The sequence below is a fragment of the Scyliorhinus canicula genome, chromosome 2 (assembly GCF_902713615.1).
Source record: "Scyliorhinus canicula chromosome 2, sScyCan1.1, whole genome shotgun sequence".
In the NCBI taxonomy this organism is placed as follows: Eukaryota; Metazoa; Chordata; class Chondrichthyes; order Carcharhiniformes; family Scyliorhinidae; genus Scyliorhinus; species Scyliorhinus canicula.
This window is the reverse complement of record NC_052147.1, coordinates 89,515,337-89,541,567: the sequence shown is the minus strand read 5'-3', so window position 1 is coordinate 89,541,567 and position 26,231 is coordinate 89,515,337. Positions and strand designations below refer to the sequence as shown.

The 26,231-nt window shown below is 49.7% G+C and overlaps 1 protein-coding gene across 3 annotated transcripts; it reads right to left on the bottom strand.

Annotated features, from left to right (window-relative positions):
* Positions 1 to 989: 989 nt before the first annotated feature.
* LOC119955825 (EEF1A lysine methyltransferase 3-like) lies at positions 990 to 26,231 on the bottom strand. Of its 3 annotated transcripts, none has more exons than XM_038782417.1 (5): positions 26,123 to 26,231; positions 16,112 to 16,405; positions 13,586 to 13,697; positions 5,966 to 6,375; positions 990 to 1,390 (listed from the first exon to the last, which is right to left on the bottom strand). In XM_038782417.1, the coding sequence occupies exons 2-5, from the start codon at positions 16,286 to 16,288 to the stop codon at positions 1,280 to 1,282; spliced, it is 810 nt and encodes a 269-aa protein (XP_038638345.1). In that variant the 5' UTR covers positions 16,289 to 16,405; positions 26,123 to 26,231; the 3' UTR covers positions 990 to 1,279. The 3 variants fall into 3 exon arrangements, with proteins under 3 accessions (XP_038638345.1, XP_038638354.1, XP_038638361.1); XM_038782426.1 differs by having other exon boundaries at positions 16,202 to 16,405; XM_038782433.1 differs by having other exon boundaries at positions 16,231 to 16,405.

The window sequence follows — 26,231 nt, the reverse complement described above, 5'->3', positions numbered from 1 at the left end:
CTTATAACCCCACCTAACCTGCACACGAATGGGCAATTTAGCCTGGCAAATCCACCTAACCTGCACGGCTTTGCACTGTGAGAGAAAACCGGAGCACCCGGAGGAAACCCACGCACACACGGGGAGAAAGTGCAAACTCCACACAGTCACACGAGCTTGAACTTGAACCCGGGTCCCTGGTGCTGTGAGGCAGCAGTGCTAACCACTGTGCCACCATGCTGAAGGGGAGAGTGATATTGGGGACAAGAGGAGAACGGGGTTGGAGAGAGGAAGAGAATGGGATTGTGGGGAAAGGGAGAGCGGGTTTGTGAGCAAGGGGAGAGCGGGGGCGAATTTGGACGGGAATGTGGCATGGAGGGCCTGGGGCAATGGGCAGTAGGGTGAAGGGCCGATGGGAGAGCAGGTTGGCGTGGAGGTGGGAAGGTAGATTGGAGGAGGAGGGGAGAGGTGTGGGGTCAGAAGTGAGAGGTGTGTGAGGTATGGAGGGAGGCTAGTGTGTTGGGTGGGGTGGAGGATGGGAGGGGAATGGGTGGAAGGGTGGAGGGGAGAGTGATGGGCAGAGGGATGAGTGATGTGAGTGATGGGAGCTGGTTTTGAGAGGAAGGCTGGGGGGAAGTGGAGAGAGGGAGAGGAGTGGAGTAGTGGCGAGAGTGAGATGCCGGGGATGAGAGAGTGAAATTGTGGTGAGGGGTAGGGATGGTGGGTGGGCTGGTGTTAGTGGGGGGAAGCGAGAGTTGGAGTGGTGTGTGGAGTTTGGGCAGGGGATAGTGGGGGTGATGGAGGGGACAGTGGGTTGGAGGGAGAGTGAGGTGGAGTGGGAGAGGGGAGCGATGGAGGGATAGAAATCAAAGGGTAAGTGTTATCGACCCCTGTGCAGATTCCAACGGTGGCTTAGATACTGGACTAGAATCGCAACGTTTTTCATTTTAAGAGTGTGCAGAAAAATCAATTCACTCTGGAGTGATTGCTTAAGAAGTAGGGTTTGGTTATTTTTACAAACAAACTTTATTAAAACAAAAGAGAACACAATATTTAAACTTCAAACATAAGAAGATTAGCTTACATGTATCTTTCAACATGATTTCCCATTAAACAGCATGTAAAATAAACATACAGCTCTATGCTCCACTTAGACAGTCAGGCAATAATGATACTTGCATATCTAGAACATTCTCCGTGACGAGTGATCCTCCTTCAGACTCCTTTTCAAAAGCCTGACTCTGTGGCAGCTTTTCATGACCTCTCCCAGTGGCTTTCCAAATCCTTCTGTCCTCACCTGTCAAACAGGATTCTTTTCTCCCTTTAAGCTCCGCCCAAGACCCCCAAACAATGGTTCGGTCCTGGGGTGTCCAGACTTGAACTCAACGTCGCTATCTGGTCTTTTGATTACCCACACCAGTTTACACAAAAGAATAGGACCATGCTATGAATATGCAATTAACCTCCGATTTAAGGACAACAGAGACCATTAGAATCTGTAATGGGCTAATAGCTGGTCAGATCAGAGTGTCCCAGAGGACAATGGATCTTGAGTGAATGACCCCGGCTGATCCTGTTTATCCCCATTAACGAATTTAAGTCTGAATGGAACCTACGGTGCTGAGGACCCGAGTTTGAATCCCGGCCCTGGGTCACTGTCCATGTGGAGTTTTCACATTCTCCCCATGTCTGCGGGGGTTTCACCCCCACAACCCAAAGATGTGCAGGATAGGTGGATTGGCCACGCTAAATTGCCCCTTAATTGGAAAAAAGTAATTGGGTACTCTAAATTAAAAAAAAACAAAAGACTGAATGGGACAACGTAATTCATGCTTTTAGTTTTATCCTCAGTCGTTAACCCCTAAATTGCGCATTACATCTTTGATCCCATTTCCAGATCCAATTTCCTAACATCTTCCTATCGTAACAGAAGGGATGGAGTGTGCGGTGGGGAGGGGGAGAGATGGAGCATGCGGGAGTAGGAGAGAGAGGAGCATGTGTGAGAGAGGGATGGTGTCTGTGGGTCGGGAGAAAGAGATGAAGCATGCGGTGCCCCATACCAGCCGGCTTCGAATGGGTTGGCCGAACGAGCGGTGCAAACATTCAAACTCGGGATGAAGAAACAGATGTCCGGCTCCTGGGAGACCCGATTAGCTTGGTTCGTATTTTGTTACCGCACAACTCAACATGCCACAACGGGGGTCCTACCAGCTGAGTTGCTGGTGGGTCGAAGCCTCCGCACCCACTTAAGTCTGGTCATCCCGCTTATTGGCGCGAAGATCTGGCAGGCTCTGGACAGGACCGTGGCGGATACAAGCCTGCGCACACATATTGGCCCCTGGAGATTCAGTGCACCTCCAAAATCCATGGCGACGGGGCTGCATGGGTCTCACACGTCGTGTGGGCACAAACCGGGCCAGTCTCCTACAGGGTACGAATGCAAGGCCGTGAGTAAATCGGCACGTGGACCACCTCCGTGGCCGTGTGCCAGAAATGCCAGCTCCTGTTCCAGAGGCCCTGATCCTGCCATTTCCACTACCGTAGTTGCCACCACTATCGCGGCCGCCATCCCCAGCTCTGCCAACCTTCAAGAGTGAGAATGCTGAATTTGGGACATCAAGATGCCAGATGAGGCCTACCCAGTTCCGAATCTGAGTCAGACATGGACATCCCGCTGTCACCGGAGGCAGCCGCGACAAGTCCCAATGCCATGCCGACCACACTGGCACCGCCCAGGCGTTCTTCACGCAAACACCAGTCTTGGTCTGGTGCCTCCAGATGCCGTGCAGATAACACCCGAGTGCCGTTCCATGGCAAAGAGGATGAGAGGTCCTGCGCACCAGTCCATGGACATGGACATTGCTCCGGATTTGGGGATCGGAGGAATGTTATCACCCCCCATTGAGGTCAAGGGATAAAGACCATCCGGTTTCCCGTGTCCTCCATACAAACTGTCCTGGTAATGGGGCGGAGCTTCCTCTTAGCAGGAGGAGCCCTCACTTGCATAAAAACCCCAGGGTGCAGGTCAAGGAAGCCCTGAGGGGAGTGGAGACGGGTTGTGGATATTTGTTGAATTGCTGCCCCTGTATCCAGTATTTTCTACCAGCCGTTTATACATGTGTTTTTATGCAGATTCTACATGCGCTCTGCTGTGTGAGTAGAACCATAACTATTTCAATATCTATCCAGTGATATATGAAATGAAAATCGCTTATTGTCACGAGTAGACTTCAATGAAGTTACTGTGGAAAGCCCCAAAGTTATATGCGGACAGTTTGAAAAGATGTATCATTAAACTATCCTGTGTTGATTCTTAGACTGAGTTGGCATTGAAAATGGTTTACTTTCAGACAGGTTTTCTGGTCTCCATCCTCCCTCAGTTCACCTGCAACTGAAACTCTTATCTGGCTTCTTTGCTCTAATATTGACCATTCCAACATCGGTCTGGCTGGTCTCCCACATCCCACACTCTGTAAACCTAAACAGGCTTTGGTGAGGGTTGAGGGAGCTCTGCTCTGTCATTAAACTGTGGTGTATCTGTCATGGGGTCCTGACCATCCCAAACTGTGCACTGATCACTGCTGACCTGATAACACTTACTCTTTTAATGTTTAAGGATTCATTTCCCCACACCACTGCAGCTGAACGCTCCGAACAGCAAGTACTCCGGACTGACACCGCAGTCCAGAATTCATGGAAGTGCTCCAATGTCAGAGGCGCTGGGTGGGATTCTCCGTCCCACCAGCCCCGTTTTCCGGCGCGGTGCACCCCCGCAGGCAGTGGGATTCTCCGTTCCCACGGCCGACCAATGGAGTTTCCCATTGTGGCCACCCCCGCACCATCGGGAAACCCGTGGGTGTGGGTACGCTGTTGGCAAACAGGAGGATCCCGCTGGTGGAAAACCCTGCTGGCTCGTTTTTAGATGCAACATGAAACTAAGGTTGGCATAAGAGATTCCATGAAATTATTTAAAGAGCAGGGGGGGTCTCCTGACCAATATTTATCCCTCAAACTACATTGCTAAAATATGTTATCCGGCCATTATCTCATTGTGAACAGTGCACCAATTCATAGAGCTGTTATAGAATTTACAGTGTAGAAGGAGGCCATTCGGCCCATCGAGTCTACACCGGCCCTTGGAAAGAGCACCCTATCTAAGCCCACACCTCCACCCTGTCCCCGTAACCCCATCTAACCTTTTTTGGGGCACTAAGAGCAATTTAACATGGCCAATCCACTTAACCTGCACATCTTTGGACTGTGGGAGGAAACCGGAGCAGTCTCACGGCGCCGAGGTCCCAGGTTCGAATCCCGGCTCTGGGTCACTGTCCGTGTGGAGTTTGTACATTCTCCCCGTGTTTGTGTGGGTTTCACCCCCACAACCCAAAGGTGTGCTGGTTAGATTTGATTGGCCATGCTAAATTGTCCCTTACTTGGAAAAAATGAATTGGGTAGACTAAATTTCTTTTTTTTAAAATCATTTTTGTAGGGGGGGCATGTGGCGCAGTGGTTAGCACTGGGACTGTGGTGCTGAGGACCCGGGTTTGAATCCCGGCCCTGAGTCACTGTCCATGTGGAATTTGCACATTCTCCCCGTGTCTGCATGGGTTTTACCCACACAACCCAAAAGATGTGCAGGTTACGTGGATTGGCCACATTAAATTGACCCTTAATTGGAAAAGAAAAATAATTGGCTACTCTAAATTTATTTTTAAAAATTATTTTTGTTCAGTTTACTTTTGAATCAACTTGGAATTTTACAGTATAGAACAAGGCTATTTGGCCCATTGTGCCCATTGGCTCATTGAAAGAGTTATCCAATTAGGTCCTGTGGTAAACCCATGACCTGGCATATTTTCCTTTTGAGTTATTCATCCAATTCCCTTTGGGAAGTGACGATTAAACCTGTTTCCACTATCAGGCAATGCATTCCAAATCATCATAACTCACTATGTTAAAAAATGCCTCCTCATCACCACTCTTCTGGTCTTGCTAATTAATCTTAAATTTGTATTCTCTGGTTGGTTAGACTTGGCCGAGCACATTTAGCTTTTCAAATCTTTTGTGTGGCAAGTAGCGGAAATTGCAAGCTGAGAATATTGCATCTGGAACCCGAGTGAACAGGAAACGTGTATCTACTTAGAGTCAGACTGAGAGTTGGGACATTAACAGCTCAAACAGAGAGGGAGGGTTGATTAGTGGGTGAATTAACTGTTAAATCAGAGAGAAAGAGAAATAAAAGCAAATGACTGCAGATGCTGGAATCTGAAACATATCTATCTATCCCTTGCCTGAAGTTACTGTATTATAATAACAGCAATGGCTATCCCTCCTCTTGAGGAGGGGTCCAAACGAGGTGTTGACATTATAAGATGGTCAACAATTCCTTCTCAGCCTTTTGGCTAAGATCAAAGCGTCAGATCAAGCCCAAGATGAGATGGAATGCCTTTTCTTGTCAGGTTGGATGCTCTTGGGGAGACCATGAATTGGCTTCAATTTGAATTTGAATTGGTTATTGGAACAAGCAATGAGATGGTTGAAGGATTTGCTCTGTCTGTCCTGCACATTGGCTTTGTAACTTCAAGGATGGGATTACAATTCTTTTTTAAAAATCCGATAAACTTCTTTACCCTTAGAGTGGTTGGAATGTGGAACTTGTTTCAAACCAGAGTAGTTGAAGCATGTCGCATGTCTGTTTAAAAGGAATCTAGATAAGGGAGAAAGGCAAAATGGAATATACTGGTAGTGCGAGGTAAAGTAGAATGGAAGGAGGCTCCTGCGAAACACAAACACTAGCATAGACCATTTGGACTGAATGGCATGTTCTGTCCAAAAAATTATATAATTTCAGAAGCCCTCCATCAGTTTATTTCTGTGTATTGGAATTATAATTCTGCAAATACCATAAATATTTTAATGAGTAACTGAGACTAATTATCCTCCAGGAGCCTAGTGACAGGCATTAATTGGACAGTAGATTTCTCACCATTGGCTGCTCCTCTCCAGTTTCTGGCCTCTTCAGTGTCAATTTGTATATGTAGATATCAACACCCCAATCTCCTTGAACAGTGTGGGAATTAAAATACTGCGGGATAAGCGCCTCATGGAACTTCCGGGTTTCATGGCAGCCCCTAATACATGTCACGATGTAGATGATTGTTCTCGGATTGCTGAGATGTAGCAGTGTCTGCAGCAGCTCGGGGTAATCTGATGGGTAATACACAATATCCGAACCCAGGATTATGTCGTAGTCATTGGAGAAGTTCATGTGGTCAAATCCCCAGGAAAGAGTTCTGATTGTTGCCAAGTGTCTGCAGGATTCTGGGACATTGACAGAAACATTGTGCTCAATTTGCTTCAAAGCATGGGATTCATCAGTCAGAGTTACCTGTCCACCTGAAGGGGCAGAAACAAAATAAGTCATCGCACTGCTAGTTAATAATCTAATTACAATAACAGAGGTTTTGTTTAAAAAAAAAAAAATTTAGAGTACCCAATTCATTATTTCCAATTAAGGGACAATTTAGCATGGCCAATCCACCTACCCTGCACATCTTTGGGTTGTGGGGGCGAAACCCACGCAAACACGGGGAGAATGTGCAAACTCCACACGGACAGTGACCCAGAGCCGGGATCGAACCTGGGACCTCGGCGCCGTGAGGCTTCAGGGCTAACCCACTGCGCCACCATGCTGCCTACAGTAACAGAGGTGAGGTGGAATAGAAAAGACAAGAAATACATTTATATGTAGCCCTTCACAACCTCAAAACATCCCAAAGTGCTTTGCAGGACACTAAGTACTTACTTTGGACTGTGTTATGGTTGTAATGTAGGAAAGAGGACAGACAATTTGCAAACTGTAAACCTCCACAACCAGGAATAAACTAAATAAAAATCAGATATTGCTGTTTTATGAGGAATAAATATCGGGATGTAGAGAGAACGCCCCTGGATTTTTTCAAATGATGCCTCAGGAAATATATTGCAAATGGCAGAACCCTTAAGAGTATTGGCAGGCAGAGGGATCTGGGTGTATAGGTCCACAGGTCACTGAAAGTGGCAACAGAGGTGGAGAAGGTAGTCAAGAAGGCATACGGCATGCTTGCCTTCATTGGCCAGGGCATTGAGTATAAGAATTGGCAAGTCATGTTGCAGTGTATAGAACCTCAGTTAGGCCACATTTGGAATATGGTGTTCAATTCTGTTTGCCACACTACCAGAAGGCTTTGGAGAAGGTACAGAAGAGGTTTATCAGGATGTTGCCTGGAATGGAGAGCATTAGCTATTAGGAGAGGTTGGAATAACTCTGTACTCACTGGAAGGATGGAGGTTGATGGGCGACCTGATAGAGGTCTTCAAAATTATGAGGGGCATAGAGAGAGTGGATAAGGTGGAAGAGTCAATTCCTAGAGGACATAGGTTTAAGGTGCGAGAGGCAAAATTTAGAGAAGATGTGTGAGGAAGTTTTTTACACAGAGGGTAGTGGGTGCCTGGAACTCGCTGCCAGAGGAGGTGGTGGAAGCAGGGACAATAGTGACATTTAATAAGTGTCTTGACAAATACATGAATTGAATGGGAATAGAAGGATACGGACGCCGGAAGTGTAGAAGGTTTTAGGTTAGACGGGCAGCATGGTCGGTGAAGGCTTGGAGGGCCAAAGGGCCTGTCCTGTGCTGTACTTCTCTTTATTCTTTGATCTCTCATATCCACCTGAGAGAGAAGATGGGGCCATAATTCACTGACTCATTTGAAAGATGGCAAACTAGACTACTCGCCTGGAATTTGTTCAAGTCCCTGGAGTGGGGCTTGAACCCTCAACCTTCTGAGCCAAGGCTGATTGGAGAAGTGAACTGTTGGCCAGGCCAGCTGTGACTGCTGGAGCCAGTGCCAAATAAATTTTGTCAGACAGAGCATGGTGTCCCGGTTGAGATGGGAAGCAAAGTATAAATATATATCCACGTGACTCTGTAACATTGTCATTTTTATTTTTGAATAAGGATTTACCCTGACTAACTCATAACTCATATTACAGGAATTTCTAACCTTCAGACAAACTGACAGTATCTTGTTATCTTTTAAAAAGTTGCTAATGCTACTTCCTGGAGTTGCACAGAGTATTTTTGCATTTCTTTTTTTTTAAAGTATTTTTATTAAGGTTTTGCAGAATTCTTCATAATAAACAGTAGTAACCATAATAACAAAACAAACTAGAGTGAACATTAACATCTCGCAAAAAGAGAATATACAATAACAATGAAATAGACATTATCCCACGCGACACAGTCTTCCCACACCATCCCAATGAAGCACTCATCCCCCCCTTCCCGCCCACGGATTGCTGCTGACATTTTAATTTTCCCTGAGAAAGTCGACGAACGGCTGCCACCTCCGAGAGAACCCTAGCGTAGACCCTCTTACGGCAAACTTTATTTTCTCGAGGCTGAGAAACACAGCCATGTCGTTAATCCAAGTCTCTACACTCGGGGGCTTTGAGTCCCTCCACATTAATAAAATCCGTCTCCGGACTATTAGGGAGGCAAAGGCCAAGAGGTCGGCCTCTTTCGCCCCCTGAACTCCCGGGTCTTCCGACACGCCAAAGATCTCTATCTCTGGACTTGGCACCACCCGAGTGTTAAGCACCTTGGACATTGCCCTCGCGAACACTTGCCAGAACACTCTAAGCTCCGGGCATGCCCAAAACATGTGGACACGGTTTGCAGGTCTGCCCTTGCACCTCATACAACTGTCTTCTACCCCAAAACACTTGCTCATTCTTGCTGCCATCATGTGTGCCCGGTGGACCACCTTAAATTGAATTAGACTGAGCCTGGCACATGATGAGGAGGCATTAACCCTGCCCCGGACCTCTGCCCACAGACCCGCTTCCAGCTCCTCACCTAGCTCCTCCTCCCACTTGCCCTTGAGCTCCTCCACCGGGGTTTCCTCCGCCTCCTGTAGTTCCTGATAGATATCCAATACCCTCCCCTCCCCCACCCAGGTGCCGGAGACCACCCTGTCCTGTATCCTCAGTGGCGGCAGCGTCGGAAAGGCCACTACCTGTTTTTTCAGGAAGACTCGTACTTGCAGATATTTAAAGATGTTTCCTGGTGGCAGATTAAATTTTTCCTCTAGCGCCTTCAAACTGGGAAAGCTTCCGTCTATGAACAGATCTCCCATCCTTCTGATACCGGCCCTCTGCCAGCTCTGGAACCCACCATCCATCCTACTATTTTTGCATTTCTAAAGAGGTATTCTGGCCACCAGAGGTGTTGGGCGTGATTTCGTGGATGCATTATACTTAAGCGAAAGTGCGTCGAGGCTGTTAAATTGTGGTAGAGGCCAGAATCGAGAACCGTGCCAGGCGCTGATCAGTTTGCGATGTAATCGGCCCGCCCCCATTGGTGAAATCAGGATCTCGCCTGAGCATGGTGAGAAACCAATAATGAAAAATGAAAATCGCTTATTGTCACGAGTAGGCTTCAATGAAGTTACTGTGAAAAGCCCCTAGTCGCCACATTCCGGCACCTGTTCGGGGAGGCTGTTACAGGAATTGAACTGTGCTGCTGGCCTGCCTTGGTCTGCTTTCAAAGCCAGCAATTTAGCCCTGTGTGCTAAACAGCCCCCATTAAAATCACCACTTAATCCCAATCTCCATATAATTAACAGGAGTGACCCCCAATCTAATGGCCCCCCTATGATCTAACGGCCTCCCCAAAAAGTGGTCACGCGGGCACCAATTAGTACTCCTTTCTAAAACTTAAATCTGGCAGAAGTGCTCCTGGGGGAACCCAAGGAAGTGAATAGCCATCTGCGACCACAGGCAAAGGGGCCAGGGACACCTGGGTTGCTGCCCCAGTGCTCAGAGAGGAGTGGGGCTCAGCTTCGGCCCGGAATGGGCTGCCATCAGGGGGGAGGGGGATTTGTGGGGCGGGGGAGTGGCTGCCTGATGTGACCATCAATTCACACGACACGTAGTTGGAAGTGAACAGTGGTTTTAATGATCTTACAATGGAGCCTGCCTGTGACGAGATGAACTGGCAGCAGGCTCAGACTGCCAGGCTTTATACTTCCGGTTAGTGGGAGGAGCCATGGGCGGAGCCAAGGGTGGATGTTGTGCCGAGCCATGATCACCCTACTCAAACTCACGTATCCACCCTATACCCGTAACCCAACAACCCCCCCCCTAAACCTTACTTTTTAGGACACTACGGGCAATTTGTCATGGCCAATCCACCTAACCCGCACATCTTTGGACTGTGGGAGGAAACTGGAGCACCCGGAGGAAACCCACGCACACACGGGGAGGACGTGCAGACTCCGCACAGACAGTGACCCAGCCGGGAATCGAACCTGGGACCCTGGAGCTGTGAAGCATTTATGCTAACCACCATGCTACCGTGCTGCCCTGTTCTGGGGGCAACCCCAGCCCCTGCCCGCCTGCTCAACCAACCACTCATAACTTCCATTGATTGCGGAAGCCTCTGGCCGCCCAGCCGAAGGCCATAGCTAATAGGGAATTGGCAATCATAGTTAAGTAAGCACTTCACACATCCCAAGTGGGGCACCGTGGGTAGGTGTGCCATGTAACATCTGAGAGTCATTGCCTAGCATCCCAATCAGACTGTGCTACCTGGACACTGTGCCCGAACACTGTGGGAGGAAACACCTAAGACGCAGCTGTCAACATCCGAACACCCAGGGGCTGGTCCCTCACAGCGGGGACATTACCGCGGCCGGAGGGTGGTGAGTGGACCGGGGCGTGGACCAGCGCCCGCTCCAGGTAACGTAACGTGCAGGTGTGGGGTCCATTGAGCAGGGGCCCCTGATGCAACCGGGGGTACATCGGCAGAGTGTGTTGGGGGAGGGGGCGTGCAATGGGGAAAAGGAGGGTTCCATAGTGCAAGATACCGCTGGTTGTCAGTCTCAAACTCTCACCCACTTCCTTACAGATATTATACAGGATGGACAATATTTTGGACCCCGTGGAAGCTGCTCTCTTTGTGCTGCTGGCCAGCCAGGCGGCCAGACACCGAAGAAGGCAGCGGCAGCAACCTCGACAGAGACTCGAGGCGGCGACCCATGTGCAGGAACCTCCCCGCACTCTGAGGACCCGGCTGCCCATCAGGCCAGGGCGGGACCCAGACCAGAGGGGCAGACCTGCGATGGCCTACGGTATACCAGCGCCACTGGTCTTTCGAACAGCTGGCGGACAGTATGTGCCGCAGGACGCTTTGCCTCGTAAGAAGAGGATGCGGCACCTGTGCCATGTCCTGCGGACTTGGCACCACGTGGAGATCATAGAATCATAGAATTTACAGTGCAGAAGGAGGACATTCGGCCTATTGGGTCTGCACCAGCCCTTGGAAAGAGGACCCTACACTTCCACCCTATCCTCATAAACCCACTTAAAATTTTGGACACTAAGGGCAATTTAGCACGGCCAATCCACCTAACCTGCACATCTTAGGAGTGTGGGAGGAAACCGGAGCACCCGGAGGAAACCCACGCAGAAAGGCAGAGAAAATGCAAACTCCACAGAGACAATGACCTGAGGCCAGAATTGAACTGGGACCCTGGAGCTGTGAAGCAGCTGTGAAGCAACAGTGCTAACCACTGTGCCACCGTTCCTCCCGGTGGCCATCAAGGTCACCGCGGCCCGAGCTACCACACCTCAGGATCATTCCAAGACTCGAGCAGGGAGTTGTGTGGTATCTCACAAACTGAAGTAACGGCCTTCATTTGCCCGGGCAGAGAACCATGTAAACTTTGACATGGACCAAGCCCAACAAGATACACGGGCAGCAGGATTCTCCTCCATCGCCAGGATGCCACAGGTCAGGGGCTGGTGGATAGCATGCATGTCGCCTTGCACTCTCCAGGCAGTCTGGGAGTGCCCTACATCAAGAGGAAGGGGTTCCACTCCCTGAACATCCAGCTTGTGTGCAACCACCATATGAAGATCATCCATGTGTGTGCACGCATACCAGGGAGTGTGCACGACAGCTACATCCTGGGCACTCGGACATCTCTGGCCTCTTTGAGGATTACCCCAGGATGGCCAGTTGGTTCTTGGGGAATAAGGGGTACTGCTGAGGACCTGGCTAATGATGCCAGTATGGAGGCCAGTGGCCGATGCAGAGACTCGATACAACAAGGCCTCTGAGGCCACCTGGTCCCTCAATGAGTGGTTCAGTTCCGATGCCTCGGCCACTCTGGTGGTGCTCTCCACAACCTGGCACAGCAGCAGGGCGACGGGGGAGATGGGGGAATATGTGGCCACCTCGCAGGAGAAGCCGGACCAGGAGGGTGTAGCGGTCGAGCCCAGGGAAGACCCACAGGACCTGTCGGAGATGGACAACAGGCGGGAGCGGCGAGGGTACGGCAAGCCCGGAGGTCCAGGGCAGCCCTCATCCTCATCCGCTTCACATCGGGCGTGGCCTCATCTGTCATTCCCCCTCTCCCACCTCACCCTCCGTCCCCCTGCATTCCCCCCCTCACACCATCCTCCGCCTCAACCCCACCTTTCCCCCCCCGTAACCCCCACCACCACCCCTCTGTTCCTTTTCAATTTGTCTAATGTTTACACACTTCTGAGCAGGAGACAAGGACACCAACCTGAAGCCATCGAGTCCAAGTATGATGAGTTAAAATCTTACTCCGGGAACTCAAGCACCCTAGACTGGCAGATTCGCTCAGCAGTGAGAGAGTGCTGTATTGTCATAGGTGCCATCACCCACATGTTAAGATGTGAAATCAGGCCTGCCCTCACAGATTTTTGAAGAAGAACAGGGGTTTCTCACCCGTATTCTGGCCAATAATTATACCTTAGCTATTGGAACTAAAACCTTACTTAATCATTATCACATTGCTGTTTGTGGGATGTTAGAGTCATTGAGTTTTACAGCATGGAAAGAGGATCTTTGGCCCATTACGTCCTATTCAATCCCATTTTTGTGCCCTTGGCGCACAGCCTTGCATGCTATTGCATTTCAAGTGCTCATCTAAATGCTTCTTTTAGGCAGTACATTCTACATTTCAACCACCCTCTGAGTGAAAACGTTTTCCATCACATCCCCTCTAAATCTCCTGCCTCTTACCTCAAATCTATGCCCCCTGGTTATTGACCCCTCCACTAAGACCTTGCTGTCTGTATATTGGCTGCCGTGTTTCCAACGCTGCAACAGCAATGGTACTTTAAAAATATCTCATTGGCTACAAAGGGAATGTCGGACAGGCAGTTTTACTGAGTAGGTCATGTGACAAAACCTCCAGGAGTCAGAGTTGGTAACTCTGGTTCCGACTCATATTGGGCCAGCAGCTGAACTGAATGAGAGATGAGGTCAAGGCCTCCTCTACTATGGTCATGGAGCTTGGTGCTCAGCACGTGGCTTCCTGGTCTCCAGTGGCTTGAATTCTGCTGGGAAGAATCTAACCATCCAGAGGAAGCTTTCACCCCTTACAATACCCAAAGCATTTCATTTGCCAGCAGTGGTTAGCATGGTAATGCACCTCCCAGCGATACATGGGCCTTGTTCCGTTATCATCCTTTTCTCTTTTCCACATCAGCAAAGCGATTGCATTAGGTTGACATTGACTCTTTACTCACCCAGCAAGACTGCCAGAATCCCCACAACCCCAGTGCCTGATCCTAGCTCAATCACTTTCTTCCCAGAGAAATTCATCTGCTCTTGCTGGAAGTACTCGCAGAGAACGAACGCCTGAGGAAACAAAAAGGCACCAACCTTTCGAGTCAGAATTCGCTAAGATGCTTAATTGTCACAAAGCGCTGAACAACAATAGGTGACATCAACCCACTGTAGAGAAGGACGGCACTTTATTTCCCCCACCTCCCAGTGGGGAGGCCCAGTTAACACATTTTTACTCTCTTGCTAAATAGGGCATATGTAATGGAAGAGTTAACACAAAGAATATAAGGAAACCATTCAGCCAATGTATCCCTGTCAGCTCTTTAAAAGAGTTACCTCATTACCTGCTCTCCTGTTGTTCTTTCCCAAACTTGAGGTATGGCTCTGGGTCTTTTACTTAAGGCAGTTGGAAGCAAGACAAGCAGAGGTGATCAGGGGTTATGGGGAGAAGGCAGGTGAATGGGGATGAGAAACATATCTGTCATGGTTGAATGGCGGAGCAGACACGATGGGACGTTTGGAATTTTTAACATTGGTCATGTAGGGCCTAACGAAAGTATTGAAAGACAATCAGAATTGCGCCTTTTCCAGCCAGCACATGCACAGTTCAGATGACCAACATCGAACATTCCAAACCGGGCATATGCAACCCTTTCCTGGCTGACGCGTGATCCCAGATTCTTTGGGAATTGGAGATGCCAGTCACGGAGTTGAAGAAAAAGGCCCCGTCCGTCTGCAGAAAAATGCAAAAGGAGCACAAAACCTGGGAGAAGTGAGGGAGACAGGGAGAGGTTGAAAAAAAAGGGGGAAAGTAAAAAAAAGCCATGTTCTCAGTAAGGGAAGAAGGCAGAGGTAAGAAACGGAAAGCAATAACATTAAGAAAAGGAGAAACAGGCTACATACAATATTGTATTTGGCACGCAAGTTAAGAAAGCTAAGCCATAGATTGTAAACTTCTTGAACTAATGAAAATTGTATTAAATTGTAACTTGACATGTATTTAGGAGGTTTTAGAGAAACAAAAAACGTTTATGAGAGGGCAGTTCAGTTGGAGAAAATAGTAGCTTTGCCTCAAAATTTGTTGCAGTATAACAGCGTGCCATGACTTTAAAAAACTTGCTTTATAAGACACTGGTTCAGGGCGACACGGTGGTGCAGTGGTTAGCACACCGAGGACCTGGATTTGATCCTGATCCTGGATCACTGACCGTGTGGAGTTTGCACATTCTCCCCATGTCTGTGTGGGTCTCACCCCCACCACTCAATGATGTGCAGGGTGGGTGGATCGGCCATGCTAAATTGCCCCTTAATTGAAATAAAAAAGAATTGTGTACTTTAAATGTATTTAAAATAAATTAAAAATATAAGACACTGGTTCAGCTTTAACTGGATTACTGCATCCAATTTTGGGAAATGCACTTTAGGAAGGATATAAAGAGAATGCAGACATGATTTACTATTTATGGTTCTAGGAATGAGGGGGATATAGTTATTGGAGAAACTGGGTTTGTTTTCCAAAATATTAAAAGGTCCCTTTTGAGCTTCGCTCCCCCGCTTCCGCCCCTCTGTCCTGCATTTGGTTAAAACCCGTTGCTTCTCTAACTTCTTGAAATTCTGAGGAAGGGTCATTGATCTGAAATGTTAACTTTGTTTAGAGACCATAAGATCATAAGACATAGGAGCAGAATTAGGCCACTCGGCCCATCGAATCTGCTCCGCCATTCAATCGTCACTGATATTTTTCTCATCTCCGTTCTCCTGCCTTCTCCCTGTAATCCCTGATCCCATTATTAATCAAGAATCTATCTATCTCTGTCTTAAAGACATTCAGTGATTTGGCCTCCACAGCCTTCTGTGGCAAAGTGTTCCACAGATTCACCCACCCTCTGGCTGAAGAAATTCCTCCTCCTTAAAGGACCGTCCCTTCTGTCTGAGCCATAGAACATAGAACAGTACAGCACAGAACAGGCCCTTCGGCCCTCGATGTTGTGCCGAGCAATGATCACCCTACTCAAACCCACGTATCCACCCTATACCCGTAACCCAACAACCCCCCCCTTAACCTTACTTTAACACTACGGGCAATTTAGCATGGCCAATTCACCTAACCCGCACATCTTTGGACTGTGGGAGGAAACCGGAGCGCCCGGAGGAAACCCACGCACACACGAGGAGGACGTGCAGACTCCGCACAGACAGTGACCCAGCCGGGAATCGAACCTGGGACCCTGGAGCTGTGAAGCATTTATGCTAACCACCATGCTAACGTGCTGCCCGACAGAACCTCGGGTTCTAGGTTTTCCTACTAGTGGAAGAAAATCTCTCTCCAGATGCTGCCTGGCCCGCCCGCTGAGTATTTTCAGCAGTCTCTGCTTTTATTACAGAAAGCGGCTACATTTATTTCTCAGATAAATAAGTGGAGTACATACTTGAGGTTTTGAAACGTTTCCCTGAGCTACATTAACACAAGAGTTCTTCAAACTTACACATTCCCAGATTAAAGCGGAGACTCCCATTTTATAATTCATGTATTGATTGATCTTTAAGTCATAGCCACAAAACTGTAAGTGCTTCACCAAAACATAAGGTAAATACTCTCCAAGACCCTCAGAATCTTCCTTGGGGAGAACATTGCAGGATTTCTCCATGTGCTTGGCTGTCATCCTGCTTCCAGACCTTCTTCTAGATTTTACGATCTCCAAAGGATTCTCTCCAACTCCAAATAGTTCCCGGCCCAACGATCAGATTTGGACAGTTCACGTGTCCGGTCGTTCCCTCACCTTTTACATAAAGAGTAAAACTGTTCAAATATACATCCTGGGTAAGAGAGTTAACTTATCGTTGTAAGCCTGGACAAAATCTGGGTCAAGACAGTCAGAATAACAGGTTTGAGTTTCCTTTTACTTAGTTTTAATTATATGGGCTTCATAGACAAATCTACTTTACAGAAGATTAGTAAGATCTTAAAGTTGCCATGTGGACAAAGAAATCTTTTATGAGGATAAAGGAGTGCACTCCATATTGTTCACGATTTGGTTCCTGGATGTAAGGACTCAATTAGCACAAAAATATAGTTGAGTGGTCAAAAAGGAGAAGCTATAGATACAAGATTCAATTTAGAACTAGGACCAGAAGAAAGCTATTTATACAGGGAATTGTGAAGCTGTGGAGTTCACTTACAGAACGGCACGGTGGCGCCATGGTTAGCACTGCTGCCTCACAGCTCCAGGGACCCGGGTTCAATTCCAGCCTTGGGTGACTGTGTAGATTCTGCACTTTCTCCCTGTGTGTGCGTGGGTTTCCTCCGGGTGCTCCGGTTTCCTCCCACAGTCCAAAGATGTGCAGATTAGGTGGATTGGGCTACTGTGCTGCCCATGGTAGAAGGCCCAACATCACCTTCTCAAGTACAACTTGGGATGGACAATAATTACCAGCCTGGCCAGCAAAGCCCACAGCCAGAGAAACTGAAAAACCTCCACAAGACCTTAGTTACAACACAATTGTGTAAGGGTATAAAAATAATGGGAGAAGACCAAATCAATCGTCGCAGTTACTGGGGTGAAGGTTATGAAGAAATACTTGAGCCAGGAATTTAAGTGGCCAGATTATTATTATTACCTAAGGGTCTTTTCCCTCCCAGCATCAATTTGTTGGCTGGTGGGTGCCGAACAGAAAAAGTTAACAATCTCGAATTTGGGTGGATAGTGGGAGGTCGGAGGAGTGGGGGGAGGGTTGGACGTGCCTCAAGGCTGAAGGCCTTTTCAGTTTTGTGGCGCCCTCTCCTCGGGTGCCTGGGAACTCTGGCCCTCCCTTCCCTCCTCCATTCCTGACACCAAGATCGACCCCCCCCCCCCCCCCCCCCCGCTCCTCCCAATCCCCCCTCCAAACCTCTGCTTCCTCTACCGATCTTTGCATCAACTGCAAACTTAGCAACAGTGCCTTCAGTTCCTTCTTCCAGATCATTAATGTATATTGTGAAAAGTTGTGGTCCCAGCACCGACCCCCGAGGCACACCACTAGTCACCGGCTGCCATCCTGAATAAGACCCCTTTATCCCCACTCACTGCCTTCTGACAGTCAACGAACCCTCTATCCATGCAAGGATCTTACTCTTAACACCATGGGCTCTGAACTTATTTAACAGTCTGCTATGCGGCACCTTGTCAAAGGCCTTCTGGAAATCTAAATAAATCACATTCATTGGTTCTCCATATTCTAACTTCCTTGTTACCTCCTCAAAAAAATCTAACAGATTTGTCAGACATGACCTCCCCTTGACAAAGCCGTGCTGACTCAGACCTATTTTACCATGCACTTCTAAGTACTCTGAGATCTCAGCCGGGATTCTCCCTTACCCGGCGGCGGGAGAGGCTTGACAGCGGCAGGACTTCGGCCCATCGCGGGCCAGAGAATCGCCGGGGGGCGGCCCGCCGACTGGCGCGATTCCCGCCCCTGCCGAATCTCTGGTGGCGGAGAATTCGGGACACGGCGGGGGGGTCAGAGAATCCCGCCCCTCATCTTTAATAATGGCTCTAAAATTTTACCAATGACCTAAGTCAGGCTAACCGACCTATAGTTTCCCATCTTCTGCCTCCCTTCCGTCTTAACAGCGGTGTTAGATTAGCCACTTTCCAGTCCTCTGGGATTCTCCCTGCCTCCACAATCCTGTGATTCCTGAAAGATCCCCACTAATACCTCCGCAATCTCCTCCGCTATCTCTTTTAGGACCCTGGGGTGTAGGCCATCAGGTCCAGGTCATTTATCCACATTCAAACCTTTCAGTTTCCCCAGAGCCTTCTCCTTAGTAATGGTCACTGCACTCACCTCTGCCCCCCGATTCTCCTGGCGCTCTGGCATCCCACTGGTGTCTTCCACCGTGAAGACTGATGCAAAGTAACCATTCAGTTCCTCTGCCATTTCTTTGTTTCCTATTATTGGTTCTCCAGCCTCATTTCCCAGTGCTCCAATGTCTATTTTTGCATCTCTCTTACCTTTTGTATATTGAAAAAAACTCTTCCTATCTTCCTTTATATTACTAGCTAGCTTACACTCATATTTCATCTTTTCCCCTCTTATTTCTTTTTTAGTTGTCCTCTGCTTGCTTTCAAAGGCTTCCCAATCCTCTGGCTTCCCTCTAATCCTCGCCAGTTTGTATGCTTTTTCTTTTGCTTTTAACGCTGTCCTTGGCTTCCCTCATCAGCCATGGATGCCTTGTCCTGCCCTTAACCTGTTTCCTCCTACTTGAGATGAATTTCTGTTGTGCCTCCCTAATAACCCCCAAATCTCCCGCCATTGCTGTTCCACTGTCTTCCCTGCTAGGCTCCCTCTCCAATCAACTCTGGCCAGCTCCTCCCTCATCTCTTTGTAGTTACCCTTATTTAATTGTAATACTGTTACATCTGATTGCAGCTTCTCCCTCTCAAACCACAGGGTAAATTCTATCATATTGTGATCACTGCTCCCAAATGTTCCTTCACCTTAAGTTCCCTCATCAAGTCTGCCTCATTACACATCTACTGAGATATGACTGGTTGCGGGTCCTCTGTTGAACTGGAAATAGGTTTTTCAGATGGACACCGGGAGGCCCTGGGCAAATACCCTGAAATGTTCCAGGAAGGTCTGAGCAGGATAAAAGGAGCCAAGCCCATGAAATGTTCCAGGAAGGTCTGAGCAGGATAAAAGGAGCCAAGCCCATCTCTGGATCCTGATGCTCAGCCCAGCTTGACCCCAACACATTGCTTGCCAAGTGTGGTGAATGTAATTCACACTGTAACATATATGATACCATATTATTGTAAGCGCAGTTGTGTTGCCCGACCACTAGGGGGAGTAGCACTGGGAATGCATAGGAGTTTGTACAGGGCTCCACCCTTGGCTCTGCCCACGACTCCTCCCCCTGGACTGCTGTATAAAGATCGATGCCCAGAGCCAGCCGACCAGTTCCTCCAGGGTTCATCGTGTTACAGGCTGGCTCTGTTGTAAGTAGATTAAAACCACTGTTCATATCTTAAAGCACGTGTCTCGTGAATTGATGGTCTCATCACCAAGGTTGACTCAGAACTACAGCAGCTGAAGGGTCTGGGGATTATACCCCCTGTATAATTTGCAGAGTGGGCTGCACCTTTGGTGCCAGTAATAAAGCCAAACAAATCTGTCTGACTCTGTGGGGATTACAAGCTCACAGTAAGCAGAGCTGATACCCAGAGTGGAATATTTGTATGCTAAACTGGCTGGAGGATGTTCCTTCACAAAACTTGACATAGACCATGCCTATTTTCATGTGGAGCTTGATCCAGCATCCAGGAAATTTTCCATAAATTCATAGAATTCCTGCATTGCAGACGGAGGCCATTTGGCCCATTGAGTCTGCACCAAATCGCTAAAACTGAACCTAGGCCCATTCTCCAGCCCTTTTCCCAGTAACCCCACCTAACCGGCACATCTGGACTGTGGGAGGAAACCGGAGCACCCGGAGGAAACCTACTCAGACACGGGGAGAGAGTGTAAACTCCACATAGACAGTTACCAAAGGCTGGAATTGAACCTGCATCTCTGGCGCTATAAGGCAGCAATTCTAACCACTGTGAGAGGGTTATTTGGATACACCCGCCTCCCGTTTGGGGTCTCATGTGCCCTGGTGGTTTTCCAGCGACTAATGGAGAGTAGCCTGTGGGGCCTAGAAGGTGGTCATCCATCTAGATGATGTGCTCATCACAGGCGCCGCCATAAAAGAGCACGTGGATAACCTACAGGAAATGCTCAGGCGGTTTTTCCAAGTGGGCACCCTTCTGAAGAGGAGCAAGTGTGTGTTCCATGCAAAAGCGGTCATTTACTTGTGGTACAGGGTGGACAGGGATGGTGCACACTTTGTGGAAGCCAAAGTTCAGGCCATAAAAGGGGCCCCATCTCTGAAGAACACCACTCAACTGCAGCTTTTTCTAGGCCTGGTAAATTATTTTTTTTTGCAAATATTTTTATTCGAAATTTTCATATCGTAAATAGCAAAGAAGAAAAATAGAAACAAAAGAAAAAACAACTCCCCGCCCTGAACAGAACAATCAAAACAACAAAAATAAATAAACAACTCAACAATGCAATGTTCAATGAACAATAACCTATCAACAATAATGGATCCCCAAGCAAACATAAACAAACCCCCCCACCCCCCGGGTTGCTGCTGCTACTGACCATCTCCTAACTCTCCGCCAGGAAGTCTAGGAACGGTTGCCACCGCCTGAAGAACCCCTGCACAGATCCCCTTAAGGCAAATGTCATCTTCTCCAATTTAATAAACCCTGCCATGTCATTAATCCACGATTCCACGCTTGGGGGTCTCGCCGGGCTACCAGGGTCGCAAAGGCCAGAATACTGGCCTCTTTCGCCTCCTGCACTCCCGGCTCATCCGACAGCCCAAATATTGCAAGCTCCCAGCTTGGCTTAACACTGAAGTTCACCACCCTTGACACCGTCCTCGCTACACCCCTCCAGAACTCCTCTTAACGCTGAGCATGCCCAGAACATGTGGGTATGGTTTGCAGAACCCCCCGAACATCTCACACATCAATTCCCACTCCGAAAGAACCGGCTTAGCCTTACCCCGGTCATGTGTACCCTGTGCAGTACCTTAAATTGTATCAGGCTAAGCCTGGTGCAAGAGGAGGAAGAATTTACTCTTCCCAAGGCAGTCGCCCACGTACCCTCATCGATCTCCTCCCCCAGTTCCTCCTCCCACTTACCTTTTAACTCCTCCTCCTCCTCCTGTATCAACTGGTACGGAGTCCTCGATCCTCGTGGCCAATATCTTTTCCAGCAGTTTTGCATCTACATTGAGAAGTGAAATTGGCCTATACAACCTGCACTGCAAAGGGTCCTTGTCCCGCTTCAAGATCAGTGAGATCAGTGCCCTTCTCATTGAAAGTCCTAACCAGCAGTGGGCCCAACAGGTCCACCTATTTCCTATATAATTCCACCAGGAACCCATCTGGCCCAGGTGCCTTCCCCGTCTGCGTGCTCCCTAGTCCCTTCCAAGTTCCTCCCTAGTTCCTCCAACCCAACCGGCGCCCCCAGCCCCGTTACCCGCTCCTTCTCTACCCTCAGGAACCTTAGCCGGTCCAGAAAACGACCCATCCCCTCCTCCTCCGATGGGGGCTCAGACCAATACAGTCCCTCATAGAAGTCCCTGAAGACCAGGTTAATCCCCACCACACTACACACCATGCTCCCCCCTCCTTCCCTCACTCCCCCAATCTCCCTCGCTGCCTCCCGCTTCCTAAGCAGGTGTGCCAACATCCTACTGGCCTTCTTGCCATACTCATACACCGCCCCTTGCGCCTTCCTCCATTGCGCCTCTACCTTCCTGGTGGTCAACAAGTCAAACTCGGCCTGAAGGCTGCGCCGCTCCCTGAGTAACCCCACCTCAGGGGCCTCTGAGTACCTCGTATCTATCCTAACCATCTCCCCCACTAGCCTCTCCCTCTCTTTCCTCTCCTTTCCTTCTTTATGGGCCTTGATGGAGATCAGCTCTCCCCTGACCACCGACTTCAGCGCCTCCCAGACCACCCCTACTTGCACCTCCCCATTGTCATTGGTCTCCAGGTACCTCTCTATACACTCCCGGACCCGCCCCCTAACCTCTTTGTCCGCCAGCAGCCCCACCTCCAAGCGCCACAGCGGGTGCTGGTCCCTCTCCTCCCCCAGCTCGAGGTCCACCCAATGTGGGGCATGGTCAGAGATGACTATCGCCGAGTACCCTGTGTCCTCCACCCTCGGGATCAGCGCCCGGCTCATTACCTAAGTCAATCCGAGAGTAGGCCTTATGAACATGGGAGAAGAATGAGAATTCCCTGGCCCCCGGCCTCGCAAACCTCCACAGATCTACCCCCACCCCCCCGGTCCATAAACTCCCTCCGCACCTTGGCCGCTGCCGGTCTTCTGCCCATCCTAGACCTAGAGCGATCTAATGCTGGGTCCAGCACCGTGTTGAAGTCCCCCCCCCCCCCCGGCCATTATCAAGCCCCTGTCTCTAAGTCCGGAATCAGACCCAACATGCGCCGCATAAACCCCGTATCGTCCCAATTCGGGGCGTATACATTGACCAAAACCACCCGCACCCCCTGCAGCTTACCACTCACCATCACATACCTACCTCTGTTGTCTGCGACGATTCTCAGCGCCTCAAACGACACCCGCTTCCCCACCAAGATCGCCACCCCCCCCGATTTTTTGCATCCAGCCCCGAATGGAACACCTGTCCTACCCACCCCTTCCTTAGCCTTACCTGATCTGCCACCCGTAGATGCGTTTCCTGAAGCATCTGTCTTTAGCCCTTTCAGGTGCGCGAACACACGGGCCCAATTGACCGGCCCGTTCAGGCCTCTTACGTTCCAAGTTATCAGCCGAATCAGGGGGCTACCAGCCCCCCTCCCCAGCCGACTAGCCATAACCATAGGGGCTGATTTAGCTCACCAAGCTAAATCGCTGGCTTTTTAAGCAGACCAAGCAGGCCAGCAGCACGGTTCGATTCCCGTATCAGCCTCCCCGGACAGGCGCCGGAATGTGGCGACTAGGGGCTTTTCACAGTAACTTCATTGAAGCCTACTCGTGACAATAAGCAATTTTCATTTTCATTTTTTCATTTTCAACCCTTCCTAGGCCAGCCACGTGCCCGTGACCCCTACATTTCCCGTTCCTCCCAGCGGCAGACCCCTGCCCCAACCTCCTCTACAAACTCCAGCTCCCCCTTGGCCATTCCAGCAGCAACCCGGTCCCCCCCCCCCCCCCCCCCCCACCCAGCCAGGTTTCCCCTAGAGCTGCATTGCTCCCCCCATTGCACTCCCGTCAGTCAGCGACTCCTGCTGACCCCGGCCACTCCCGCCGCTCTGTCGACCCCCCCAGTGTAGGAATCCCCCTCCCCCCCCTCCTGCCCATCAGCGGGCACTTACGCCCCACCCCCCCAACTCCGCCTCTTCCCATCCTTAGCGCGGGAAACAGCCCGCGCTTCCTTCCCATCCGACCCTGCTCCCTCTGGCATAGCCGCCCCTCACGCCCCAGTCCCAATTTCCCCGGCTAGGGCCTCTCCCTACCGCGGGGCCCCGTCCCCCAACTCCAGCCACCGACGCCCAAAGGCCCACCACCTGTCCCACCGGCCTGTCCGACAGACAAAAGAGACACAGGAATCCACCCAACCACAAAACCACCCCAAAACACAACAGTCCCGACCACCCCCTCCCCACCTCCCAGCATCCCCTTGTCCACAGTCCTCAGTCTGAGTCCAGCTTTTCAGTCTGAATAAAGCTGGCGTCTCAAAGTAATAATGCCAAACCCTGTAGGTAACCCACAGTTGAGCCGGCACCGCCTTGGCCCGGTTGTACCCAGCCCTCTTCTTAGCCACCTCCGCACTCCAGTCCTGGTAGATCCGGATCTCTGCGTTCTCCCACCTGCTGCTCCCCTCCTTCTTGGCCCACCTTAGCACACATTCTCTGTCCGCAAACCGATTGAACCACACCAGCACCACCCGCGGCAGCTCACTGGGCTTGGGCCTCCTCGCCAGCACTCGATGGGCCCCCTTCAACTCCAGGGGCCCCTGGAAGGACCCTGCGCCCATCAGCGTATTCAACATGGTGACCACGTAGGCACCCACATCTGAACCTTCCAGCCCCTCCGGGAGACCCAGAATCCGCAGGTTCTTTCTCCTCGACCGGTTCTCCAGGTCCTCGAGCTTTGTCTTCCATTTCTTATGGAGCACCTTGTGCGTCTCCACCAGGGAAGTGGGATGGAAATGTTCGGAGATGGGAGGACAAAGGAATTAGGACACTAAAAGACTTGTTTCTTGGGGGTCGGTTTGCAGGATTGAGGGAGCTGGAAGCGATGGGCTGCAGCAGGGGGAAATGTTTAGATACATGCAGGTTCGAGATTTTGCCAGAAAGGAGATACAGAGCTTCCCGGTGGAGCCGGCCTCCGCATTGCTGGAGGAGGTGCTGTTTACAGAGGGACTGGAGCAGGGGGTAGTGTTGGCGGTTTACGGGGCTATTTTGGAAGAAGAGAAGGCACCGCTGGAAGGGATCAAAGCAAAGTGGGAGGAAGAGTTGGGAGAGAGCATGGAGGAGGTGTTCTGGTGTGAGGTGCTCCGGAGGGTGAACGCCTCCACCTCGTGCGCGAGGTTGGGGCTGATACAGCTGAAGGTTACTACCTGCTGGAATTCTTGACTCATGATCAGGTCAAATTTGAACTGAGGGGAAGGATGGATGGGTTCTACAATACGTGGGCGTTATTCATTATGCACTTTCAACAATTGGATAACATCAAACATTCGGGGGGTGGTTGGGAGGATTTGGGGGAGGGGGACTGTCTGTGTTGATGGTGACTGGATGAATCCTGATTACTTTTTGTCATTTGTTCATGTTAACATGCGGGCTGCTGTTTGGGGGTTTGGCGGGAGGATGGGATTTCTGTTGTTGCTATGGGGATTGACATTACATTCGCTACTGATTATTGTTTATTATTGGTGGGTGTAGATTTGGGGGAAAATGTGAAAAAGGAGGAGAATAAAAATATTTATTAAAAAAAACTTTGGAGATAGGGCACTTTGGCTCCCAGGTGTCGTGCTACAGAGAACAAGTCCAGCCTCCGGCAGAGTTAAAATTCAGGGGTGAGTTCAGTGGAAAAGTGTGGACCACCTCAATGACCGGGAGCCCGTGCTATACGGCGCCAAACCAGTGACATTGATGCCTCCTCCTTGCCGCGAACCGCCCCTCAGCCAGGGGACCCAGCTGTCTATAGTCCAGTGCCTGGACCAGCAGGAGGAAGATAGCTCCGGCTCGGATATGGACATGGAAGTATCTATCACAACGCAGACGGACGGCGTTGTTTCCGGGGCTGAGGTTGGCCAGGAAGAGGCGTTGATGAACTGATATACACCAGAACCATTGCAAGCGGAAGCACAACCCTGGGCAAAGAGGCACAGAAGGCACCCACTGTTGGTGACTGAAGGGGAGCTTTTGGACTTTGTGGGCGTGAGGGGTGTCATCGCCCTCACGAGGACCATGGGAAAACCATTGTCGATCTCTCCGTGGGACCCGTGGAGTAGGAGACAGAGGCCACCCAGCTGGAGATCATTAAACCTGAACATAAAAGCCGGCCCAAACAGGGCCCAGAGCTGTTGGTTGTCCCAATGGGAATTGTGATTCTGGAGAGTTACTGCCGTGGGCAGAGTATTGTACATAGTTTAAAATAAATCCTTGTTCCACCAGCACTGGCTTCCTCTCTTACATGAAGTGACCAACCAGATGTCATCAAATCATGAAGGATTTTGTTCAGCTGAATTCAATGCTCAGTGAGACAAGAACGGAGAGATTAGAAAAATATTGACATTGCGGCTTGTTAGAATGTGGCAGTCTGCCACAAAGTCCTGCTGACGCAAAGTCAATACTATTTACAAAGAGATTTAAAATATTTAACAGTGCTGTATCATTCAAAGTCAAATATGATTTGAAACTTACTTAAATGTCCCAGAGTGATCTTGAACTCCCTTCAGTACAGACTAGTAATGTTCATGACAGACTCACAAGATCTCACCAGTGTTGCGAACTAAGTCACCAGTCATGCTTT

Excerpts from the sequence above, each read along its gene's own strand:
- LOC119955825 (XM_038782417.1), bottom strand. The coding sequence starts at position 16,288 with ATGACAGCCAAGCACATGGAGAAATCCTGCAATGTTCTCCCCAAGGAA. Across the intron at positions 13,698-16,111 it reads CCGCTTTAATCTGGGAATGT|GCGTTCGTTCTCTGCGAGTA; the intron begins GTAAGTTTGAAG and ends TTGTTTCCTCAG. Across the intron at positions 1,391-5,965 it reads CTGGAGAGGAGCAGCCAATG|GTAATCAAAAGACCAGATAG; the intron begins GTGAGAAATCTA and ends AAACTGGTGTGG.